Source organism: Sinocyclocheilus grahami, unplaced genomic scaffold, assembly GCF_001515645.1.
Source record: "Sinocyclocheilus grahami isolate Dianchi unplaced genomic scaffold, SAMN03320097.WGS_v1.1 scaffold487.1, whole genome shotgun sequence".
NCBI classification, from domain to species: Eukaryota; Metazoa; Chordata; class Actinopteri; order Cypriniformes; family Cyprinidae; genus Sinocyclocheilus; species Sinocyclocheilus grahami.
The window spans coordinates 226047-237873 of record NW_015505666.1 but is presented as its reverse complement, the minus strand read 5'-3'; the positions used below and the strand labels follow the sequence as shown (position 1 = coordinate 237873).

The 11827-nt window shown below is 36.9% G+C and overlaps 1 protein-coding gene across 1 annotated transcript in view; it reads left to right on the top strand.

The window, feature by feature from the left end:
• Positions 1–11763, top strand: part of itpr2 (inositol 1,4,5-trisphosphate receptor, type 2) — a 93147-nt gene extending 81384 nt beyond the window's left edge. Inside the window, exons 57-60 of the mRNA XM_016236278.1 lie at positions 416–546; positions 861–1026; positions 1895–2055; positions 11350–11763. Coding sequence (XP_016091764.1) covers positions 416–546; positions 861–1026; positions 1895–2055; positions 11350–11589 — 698 coding nt within the window. The 3' untranslated portion in view covers positions 11590–11763. The remainder of the gene's footprint in view (positions 1–415; positions 547–860; positions 1027–1894; positions 2056–11349) is intronic.
• Positions 11764–11827: the final 64 nt, after the last annotated feature.

Here is an 11827-nt window from a genome sequence, read left to right as displayed (position 1 = left end):
CTGAATATATATATATATATATATATATATATATATATATATATATATATATATATATATTCTAAATCTGAATAGATAATTGTATATCTACATATATAGAAAATATGTAATTATACAGAATGTATAGTTAGAGTTCTGAATAGATTATGTACATATATGAAAATACATGTGTAAAAAATGTTAGACATCCATATATATATATATATATATTATATAAATATGGAAGATAAAATTCTGAATATTTATAGTTAATATTCTGAATAGATAATAATACATCTAAACTGCTGCTAATAAGTAAAAATCCTGAATATAAAGCATTAAATCTGAATATATACATAGTCACAAATGTTTGAAACTATTTAAAACTGTTTTTTTATCAGTGCCTGTATTTTTTTTGTGTGTATGTTCATCCCAGTGGAAGAAGAGGATGAAGATGGTACAGAGCGTGTTTGTGACACCCTGCTGATGTGCATCATTACGGTTCTGAACCACGGCCTGAGGAACGGAGGAGGAATTGCAGATGTTCTGCGCAAGCTCTCCAAAGAGGTGAACAGAATATAATCAACACAGCACACTCAGACATGAGATATGCCAATAAATCCTTTCCAGCGTCACTAATACTGTCAGTATAATCCATGTTTAAAGCTGTGGAATCTGCAGGCATCTGTACATCATGCTTTTACAGACACCTGCATTCGGTTCTACTCTCTCTGAGCATCTGTCTTTATGCTTTGAAGTGTTGCAAAATCAGTCACGCCAGCTTTTTTGTAAAAATTGCTTTTAGAGATAAAACACAGTATATAAAGTATAGTGTCCGTATATATATCTCCATTTATAACTCCCTTACTGTTGCTCCTCAGGAGCCCATGTTCCCGGCACGTGTCGTGTATGATCTCTTGTTCTTCTTCATTGTCATCATCATTGTGTTGAACCTCATCTTTGGTGTGATCATTGACACTTTCGCTGACCTGAGGAGTGAGAAACAGAGAAAGGAAGAAATTTTGAAGACGACCTGCTTCATTTGTGGTATGTCTTGTTTGAAGGGAACATATTTTGAGAAACAGGATTAGTTAACAGAGATTAGCCAATCATAACGGTGATCCTTGCTGTAAAACACAAAGATATCTAGCTGAATTTCCACGTGATTCAAAATGAGTTGCAGGTATGGGATTATTGAAAACGTCAAAAGATTCATTTTTTTCAAGTGAATCTTTCCACTGAATCAGTGAATCTTGGTATGATTCTTTAGGAAATTGGTATGAATTAAAATATTTTAAAAAATCATTATCCTGTTATTACAAATGACTGGAATATCAATTTGAAAAGTCAAATTGGTCAAAAGTTTTGGGAATCCTTGAATAAGTTGAGTGCTATGATGAAGCGTAAGATTTCAGTGTGTTCCACATGCAGAAGTGATTTTAAAGTTACAGTAGCAAAAAACTCTTATTCATAAGGGACGGAGTGAGGGCAGAAAATTGTCCAGTAAAATTAAATAATTTTTTTTAATGCTAAAAATTAAATGCTACAAAAGTGTAGAATATAGCCCTTTTAAAACATCTGCACAGCAGCAAACATCTTAGAATGGCTTGGAACTAGCCAGTGGGGCGACTAAGCAGATGTCATGCCCTGTCACATTCTGTTACTCTGACTGCCTTTGAATTTGTATTTGAGGTCTGTGACAGGGCTTTTTATTTGATGGATTCAACTATGATCATGGTGACATTTACTCCACTAAGGAGGGCATAAAGTCTATGTTAGAGTATAACTGATGTGGGAGAAAGTTTTATAGTGACTATAAACAGTGAAATACCATGAATAAAACAATTGATTTTGATAGACCGAGTGGGCTCTTTCTTTGAAGAACCTTTAATTTTTATTATCTGCTCATCTTTAGGCCTTGAGAGAGACAAGTTTGATAACAAGACCGTGTCGTTTGAGGAGCACATCAAGTCAGAGCACAGCATGTGGCACTATTTGTACTTCCTAGTCTTGGTGAAGGTGAAGGACCCAACCGAGTACACGGGCCCCGAGAGCTACGTAGCCCAAATGATTAAGGTTAGTTCATCACCACATTTGGTGCCTTGATACATTGACCCCTAAAATGTATTTGGACACGTTCTGGTTGTCATGTTCATAGTTAATGTGATGTGTGTTTACTCTGATGGAACACCTGTGTGAACCTGTTTTCATACATCAACTATTACTTACCACACCAGTTGGTTAAGCGTAAATAGGGAAGCTTGTTTCCACCACGTGAAAAAAGTCAGAATTGTGAAATAAACTTAGAACCGCAATTCTGAGATAAATGTGCAATTTGGAGAAGTCCAAATTAAGACTGCAGTTTGATTGCGAGAATAGTCAAAATTGTGAGATGTAAATTTAAAATGTAAATCCAGCTTAAACTCTCAATTCTCAGAGTTGTGAGATGTAGTCAGAAAGTCAGAATTGTGAGATGTGAACTCGGTGTATAATTTGTGATTGTGATATATAAATTTGTAGTTTTTAAACAAAGTCAGTATTGTGAGATAAAAAGTCATAATTGCCTTTTATATTTTTTGTTCTGTGGCAGAAAAAAAGCTTTCATGTAGTACATAAATGCAAAAAGTCTTTAAAAAATGTAGTTATAAGAAAAGCATAATTTGAATTACATAATTTTCTTATGTAATGCAGTGAAATTCAGACATTTCAAATGTCCAAATACTTTTTTTGAGTCCACTGTATGTTAATCAGCTGACTTCATTTCAGGAATGTTGTTTGTTTCGTCTCAGTCAGTTATGTCTGTGCCAATATGTCTGACATCATTTGACTGTCTTGTTTTTACTCAAGTTGTAATTCATGAGTAATTAATTAACAATGTGTCAACTTTGTCATTCATTCCTGAATAATATGTTTATAAATATTAAAACACTTAATGGTACAATGAACATAATATAACTGGATTCTTGTTTGCATTGTCATTTTTGACATTGTTAGCCGTGACAAACCAAGGACTCGCTGGGAAAGTGTGTGTGTGTGTATTTATGTCTCTGACTTGGAGCAGAGTGTCTTCAGTGGGCACCAGCAAAAGTAGACAGTGAACTTTCTTAAAATAAGAGAAAGACTCCCTTGATGAAGTTCCTAAAGTGTGTGTGCGCGCGCACTCATTTGTTTGTTTATATATGTGTGTGACCTTCTGTTTCTGCTGGTACCTCACAGAGTATACTGAAAGTAGTGTAGTAATTAGAACCCTTGTTAAAAGTGCTTCCTCTCTATGATAATGTGACAAGTGGGGCTAATGTTCATAGTGGAGGAGAGAAGAACAGGAGTCTGTGTGGTTTCATATAGGAAACCTGTTATGTTTTGTGCAATAATGAATATTGCACAAGAAGACTGATTTAAATGACCAGGCCCAAATAGAATTTGCACAATTTCGATTGTATTTACATACATACATACATAAAAGTTTGCGGCAAAAAAAACTGCCATGGGTACTGCTGCTTAAATAGCATCCCAGGACCACATGAAGAAATTAAAAGAAAATATAATGGTTACTTTATTGGTAATGGTAACATTATTGGTAACTACACATAATTGCCATACTTTTACTTGTGTTATTTTAAAGTTTTTATGACGTTACTATTTATCTGTTATTCTAAAATGTAAAAAAAGAATGAGAATGTTTATGTGCCATGACTTCAAACATATGATTGGCAGTGCATATACACTAATATACATTCAGACGTTTGGTGTCAAACTTTTAATGTTTTTTTAAAGTCTCTTAAGCTCACCAAGGCTGCATTTAAATTAAAATATTAATAAAAAAGGTGACAATTGTGAAATAGTCTTACAATTAACAAATAAAATACAATTTTAATATATTTTAAATGTATTCCTGTCATGGCCAAGCTGAATTCTCCGCAGCCATTCCTTCAATCTTCAGTGTCACATGACCCTTCAGAAATCATTCAAATATGCTGATTTGGTACTCAAGAAACATTATTATCAGTGTTGAAAACAGTTGTACTGCTTAATATTTTAATAAAAACCATGATGTGTATTTTTTCAGGATTCTTTAATGAATAGAAAGTTCGAAAATAACAACTGATTTCAAGTAAAAACTGTCACTTTATGGTCACTTGATCAGTTTATTGCATCCTTGCTGAATAAAAATATTAATGTAAAACACAAAAAATCTAAGTGCACTGTTAGTGACCGATGCTGATAAGCTGAAAAGGGCCAAAGGTTGCCCATTTTATCAGCCTGGCCAATAAAATGGCATGTTAGTAGAACGGTGTTTGTATTGTGTGGAAATCTACAGAGCTTTCTGCAGGCCCAGATACCATGCAGCCCTACTGATGACACATGGAGTTCTATTAGTACTATATTAACTAATTACTGTGAGTTGCTGCAAACACAAGGGCCCTCATTAAAGCTGAGATGGGAGAGATGAGGCATGGGCGAAACATAAATAACACTTGATTAGCTTGTTCCGTCTCATATAAGGATCTTCAGCTTTTGTAGTATAGCAGGCGGCAGGAAACGGTAACTGAATGCAAAAGTGTGTTTGTGTGTGTGTGTGTGTGTGTGTGTGTGTGTGTGTGTCTGTGTAGACTCCAGTCACCTGAAAACACAACTAATGCAAATCTCTGCAAACCAGCTCACCGTCGCTTCTCTGCTTGTATTCAAAAAGAAGAGTGCAGCAGAGTTTCAACTGCAAGTTTACATTAAAGCAGGTGTGTGTGTGATTATCACTCACAGGCTGCTGGAAAGAGACTGTGAGCAGGTACTGCAGCAGTCACAGCATTATGTAACCCATCTCAAGTGGCCTGCTATTAGCTCAGCCTGTCCTCACACGTGCTTTCCTGTCCCACACACACCTGCTACGCCGCTCATTATCACACAGTGAGTCAGGCGTCTCCTTGGCAACACCATCGTCATGCACTGTCGGCAGGAACGAGAATAAAAAACTCCTCGGCCTCTAGACTTGCGATCAATGCGAGTTCAAAGGTTACGGATTCACCATTGGATTCGCTTCTCCCAGCTGGGCATCTCAGGATGTGTGTGTGTGTGTGTGAACAGATGACTGCAGGAGTGCGTGTGCAGCAGCCAGCCATGCTAATCAAACAGATTATTGCAATCATGCTGCTATTTCCAGTGCTCTGAAACCGCCTTTCTATTACAAAACAGCAGCTTTATGGTGATGAGAGCCGAGGACACGTGATCGAACGATTATGCTGTCTGTCAGATGGGAAAAGAAGTTTAATGGTGCTTTAATGACAGCTCAAACACCTTTCCCACACACAAGTCTGCAGCTGCGTTAATGTGCTGAAGCGTATATGTGTGCGTGTGTGTTTGCTGTGAGGTGCTATTTGTGATTAATGTAATTTCTTTGACGTTATAATATTTTTGTCTGTCTTAGTTGCAGGTTAATTTGGTTGTTTGCATACACTACCATTCAAAGGTTTGGGGTTGGTAAGATTTTTTTTTATGTTTTTGAAAGAAGTCTCTTATGAGGATGCATTTATTTGATAAAAAAAAATACTGTAAAGATTTTAATATTGTGAAATATTATAACTGTTTTCCATGTTAATACATTTTAAAGTGTCATTTATTTCTGTGATGGCAAAGCTTAATTTTCAGCAGCCTTTAGTGTCGCATGATCATTCAGAAACCATTCTAATATGCTAATTTGGTGCTTGAGAAAGATCACTTATTAGTATCAATGTTGAAAACAGTTGTGCTGTTTTTCAGGATCCTTTAATGAATAGTAAGTTCAAAGGAACAGCATTTATTTGAAATTAAATTATTATATAAACATTATAAATGTCGTCTTGATCAGTTGTGATCAATGTGTATTTGCTAAATAAAGTATGAATTTATTTAAAATCAGTGCTTGAATGGATATTTAACTCAGAAGAAGAAGAAGTTTTATTTATATAGCGCCTTTCCGTAGCTCAAGGTCGCTTAACAAGTAGTTTTGTACATCCACACAAGCAATATGTACACAAATATAGTATAAACACAAGCAGACAAAGACGGGATGGTATGGAAAGTAAGGGGTAATGAGTTCCATAATTTAGGAACATTAACACTAAATGATTTATAATTGCAGTCTTTTAAATTCATTCAAAAATGTCGTTGTTTATTCACAGTTTATTCTAACCAATTACATAAAATGTTTTTACATAACATTACAATACAGTTACAATAACAATTACATAACATGTTTTTACTGTATTTTTGATCAAATAAATGTTGCCTTATTGAGCAAAAGGGACTTCTTTCAAAACATTCTAGGAACAGTATAGTCTAATTTGTTAACATTAGTTAATGCATTAATTAACAATGAGCAATATATTTTGTCATTCATCAACCTTTGTTAATGTTGCTCATTTTAATGTTACAGTTCACTGGGCATTAACTAATGTGAACAGATACAACTTTTGAACTTAGAAATGTATTAATAAATGTTGAGATTGACATTAAGTAAAATTAATAAATGTATTAGAAGTATTGTTCATTGCTAGTTTAACTAATGTAAAATGTTATCTAAAATCTTTCTGACCCCAAACCTTTTAACAGTAGTGCATATTCGATATAAGAACATGTTAATATTTTTCTTGCCTTGAGCTTGAGTGGGAAGGCCCTCATCACTGAATGTTCAGTGTTTATTAATCATGTATAATTTTATGATAAGTTATGATCAGTTGACCCTGACTAAACTCGCTCAATGGTGTCCAGGTTTCATGTCTCCTCTCTGGCTTTCTATTCCCCTCCTGCTGGCCGGTCATAACAGTGATGTTTTCTTGTTTGTTTGTTTGTTTTTTAGCCCCCTTTGTATCCTTAGTGAAAAATGGGGTGGTTCATGAGACTCAACCCCTCACAATCTAGTCTCTGTTCATCTGTCCTCACTTCACCTATGTTTTCCCACTTTCTTTAATGTTTTTCATAGATTCATAATGCACCATTCCCAGGAACCAATTAGCAGCATTTTATTCCTAATTCTAATTTTCCCTTTCTTCCTATTTAAGATCCCACTGAAACCTTCAGCAAAACCGAACTGCTCTTTTCCAGCAAGAGAGTCGCTGTGCCCCGATTTGATGTGAAAGTGTGCTTGACCTTGTTCATGTACCTGTTTGTTAGAAGAGCGGCGTGTTTATCCAGTGTGTTTTTCTTGGAAAGCCTCATTCCCTATTGTATAGCAGAGAAAAGCACTGTGTTCGAATCAGAAGACGCGTGTGCCCAGGTGTCACCTCGTGAGCGTGTGTTTCATGATTGTGTAAGGGAAGGCAGTCTTTTCCCACCTCTAAACATATCCTGGAACTCGTTGTGCACCTTGAAGCGCTTCTGTCAGGCTGACTGTGAAAAGCACCTTACATAACTGCTGTGATGAGCCACCGCTCGGTTACCCCCCTCCTTATCTCACACACCCCAGACTAGATAATATATACAGCTCATATATACACACTAATCACACACACACTCACACACAGCAAATTGTAGAACGCAAACAAATATCTTGTGCGTGAGCTACTGTGTGGGCACACACACACTTTACAAGCAGAATGACTCACTGTTATTATCTAAAACACAAAAAAAACTCTTGACTGCGGTTCATTTGCATGACTACTTCCTGTTTCTAGAGCGATCTTTGCATCCAGGCGTTTAAAGTGTCCAGATTTACCTCTATATGCTTTAGCTTTTGAAGGAAAAGCTTGAGGGAGTTTCAGCACACTGGCTCATTTCATGAGCTTGCTTTTGCATGTAAATATGGGTCATGATGATCAACTTTGTCATCCATGCTCTAGTCTAGTCAGGCGATAGTTCGCAGCACAAAGCCATTTAAAACGTTTTAATGTAGTCTGGGTCTCATTTTCTTTTACTTTGTGATGTCAAATATCCTGTCCCATGTTGACATCTAAAATGAATAGATTCCTCCAAGCGATTAATTTGTGTTCTGATTAATTGAACTTTGCATGGTGGGTCAGAAAGTTCTAATACTTTTACACTTTTAAGACTTTTACATTGTTACAAATAAAAATCTATTTCCACAAAAAATGTAAGCAGAATTGAATGTTTCGTAAGCAGCAAAACAGCTTATTAGAATGATTTCTGAAGAATCATGTGACACTGAAGACTGGATTAATGACGCTGAAAATTCAGCGTTGCCATCAAAGGAATGAATTGGATTTTAAAATATATTATAATAGAAAACTTATTTTAAATTGGAATAATATTTGACAATGTTACTTTTTTTTTTTACTGTTTTTTTTTAATTTTTTATAAATGCATCCTAGGTGAGCATAAAAGACTTTTCAAAAATATTAAAAATCTTTTTACACCCTAAACTTCAACAGCAGTGTAAACTTACTGTGAAGCTTCTATCCACAACCTGATCAAAACAGATTTGTGACCCATTTTTGAGGGCTACCATTTTCCACTGCTTTTTAGAGTGGCAGTTTTTTGGTGGCAACCATAGACTGTAAAAAAAACATGGACGTAGTGTCCGTGACGTCACCCATAGGTTTCTGAAGAGCATTTTTGAAGCTCAAAGTGTGTGGAGACGGCCGTCGCCATCTTGGCTGCGCGTCACTCCCGAGTAATCGAAAATGGGCAAAAAGGCGGGAGGTGGGTGGAGCTGGTTGCTGAAACCACACCCGCCTCGCGCGACGGTGGTGACACAGCAGCGGCAATCCACCTGTCACTCAAGTGGCCACGCCCCTAATTTTGCTGAACTTTAAGGCTTAATATAATTTAAATGGATGAGTTATAAAAAAAAAAATCACCCCCCTCACAGTTGTCATAAAGGGCAACATTTGCTATATAGACCAAAACCACTTTTTGTACCAGGCTGTAAACAAATTTTTTTTCTGCTGTAAAGTTGGGCATTTTAACATGGGGAGTCTATGGGACTGACTTCCTTTTGGAGCCAGTCTATAGCGGCCAGTCGATGAATTGCAGTTTAAGTCACTTCCGTGTTGGTTTCAATAGAGAGACCGGAAGGTTGGTGGCAACATGCTGTGCTTTAGTGTACTACAGACTTTAACTGCAACTGTTATGCAACAAAACTCTGCTGCTTCACTTGCACTGTAGAGTGTGAGACTGTCAGCAGGGTAAAACATCCTTCAATAAGTAGTGTCGTTAAATCCTAGAGCCATTAAACCCGCTTTTGTAACTCATTCATCACATTCAGCAATGATTTTGAAGACAATTACTCGTAATTTCAATCATTCCTGTTATTATGTATAATCTCTAAGTCTCAGTTTTTCTGAAGACTGTTATTGTTTTGTAGTTTTGTCGTTTTTTAAGTCATTATTCCATCATGAAAAAATATCACTTTTTCAGTATTATTGGTTCTGAAAATATTTTTTCTATTAATAAAAAAAACAAAAAAAAACTGAATATTCAGCATCCATTACTCCAGTCTTTAGTAGTTGGGTTTCCATTACAGATTTGTGCAAAACTTTTGCGATATTTTATAAATGTCGATTAAAAACTGTGGAGACGGCCGTCGCCATCTTGGCTGCGCGTCACTCCCGAGTAATCGAAAATGGGCAAAAAGGCGGGAGGTGGGTGGAGCTGGTTGCTGAAACCACACCCGCCTCGCGCGACGGTGGTGACACAGCAGCGGCAATCCACCTGTCACTCAAGTGGCCACGCCCCTAATTTTGCTGAACTTTAAGGCTTAATATAATTTAAATGGATGAGTTATAAAAAAAAAAATCACCCCCCTCACAGTTGTCATAAAGGGCAACATTTGCTATATAGACCAAAACCACTTTTTGTACCAGGCTGTAAACAAATTTTTTTTCTGCTGTAAAGTTGGGCATTTTAACATGGGGAGTCTATGGGACTGACTTCCTTTTGGAGCCAGTCTATAGCGGCCAGTCGATGAATTGCAGTTTAAGTCACTTCCGTGTTGGTTTCAATAGAGAGACCGGAAGGTTGGTGGCAACATGCTGTGCTTTAGTGTACTACAGACTTTAACTGCAACTGTTATGCAACAAAACTCTGCTGCTTCACTTGCACTGTAGAGTGTGAGACTGTCAGCAGGGTAAAACATCCTTCAATAAGTAGTGTCGTTAAATCCTAGAGCCATTAAACCCGCTTTTGTAACTCATTCATCACATTCAGCAATGATTTTGAAGACAATTACTCGTAATTTCAATCATTCCTGTTATTATGTATAATCTCTAAGTCTCAGTTTTTCTGAAGACTGTTATTGTTTTGTAGTTTTGTCGTTTTTTAAGTCATTATTCCATCATGAAAAAATATCACTTTTTCAGTATTATTGGTTCTGAAAATATTTTTTCTATTAATAAAAAAAACAAAAAAAAACTGAATATTCAGCATCCATTACTCCAGTCTTTAGTAGTTGGGTTTCCATTACAGATTTGTGCAAAACTTTTGCGATATTTTATAAATGTCGATTAAAAACCTATTGCGAATTTCCATTAACCCATGTTAAGTGACTAAAACGTAATTTTTTCCTCTAGTGAAAATCATGGAGATGGATGTTCGTAGGTTTACGTATATTGCAGCCACCGCACTAGCTATTATTTTTAATCAAAGTAGACATAGGCATGTATCTTTAGCGAAGCAGTGCGGAGAGCTGCTTCTGGAACGCTTCTGAAACATGCCGCAGCGCAGCTGGTATAAACACAAGCATTGACTAGAGTGGCCAGTGGCTGTACCAGAGCCATAACGCAGTGTAAAAAAGGGGTTATCCCAGCATTAATGGCAAGGAAAGTGCTTTATACTTGAGAGCGGCCACGTACGAGGTGTTTCTTGGAGGTTATAGTGCATTAAAGAATGATCATGTGACTTTTGCATATGGCAGGTGACCTGTAAATGTGAAAAAAAAATTCCATTGCAGTTTTGCAATTTATATTCATTCTTCGAATTTTTGCTAAATTGATGTGTTTCCATTAGACAAATTTTCAATTCGCAATTTCAATTTGCACAATTTGAAGGCTAATGGAAACGCAGTGTCACATGATCCTTCAGAAATCATTCTGCTCGAGAAACATTTCTTATCAATGCTGAAAACAGCTGTTGCTTAATCACAGTTCCTGTTGCTTAAAATATTAAGTAGAAGTGGAAACTGATAATTTTTTCAGGAGTCTTCAATGAATATAAAGTTCAAAGGAACAGCATACTGTCACTTTTGATCAACTTACATGCTTGCTAAAGAAAGGGATTAATTTCTTTTTTTTTTTAATTATAAAAGTTTACTGAATTGAATGGTAATGTAAATTTGTAAAATCCAGTGTCTGAAAGATGTCTACTGCAAAATAGTTAAATGCTATTTCATTTATAAATGTTTGGGAAGTTTTCCCAGAGACATTCACATCTCTTTTTTTCCTTCAGGAGAAGAATCTGGACTGGTTTCCACGGATGAGGGCCATGTCCTTGGTAAGCTCTGAGGGCGAGAGCGAACAGAATGAGATCCGATCGCTGCAGGAGAGGCTGGACACCACTGTCGGTCTCGTGGCTCAGCTGTCTTCCCAGCTGTCTGAGCTTAAAGAGCAGGTAACATACAGCACGCCGTCCAATGGGACAGCCCGGTTTCACAGAGCCAAACAGTGTTTTTCTTCACGGGGCCTCTGAAGTGTTTACTATTAGGCCCTGCTGTGGAAGTGCGTCAGAGCAGGGGTGGGGCGGTGCCCCGGGGCCATATGGATGTTCCGGCTGTGCTCCGCTGTGTCGGATCACGGCCATCACCTGCCTGGCCCACATGTGATTCCACACAAACAGTTTAACCGATTCACATGACACGGAGAGGGAGAGCTTTGGGTTCTAATGGGATGACGCTGGAAGGAAATTGCTGCCCCATGGCTCCTTTTTT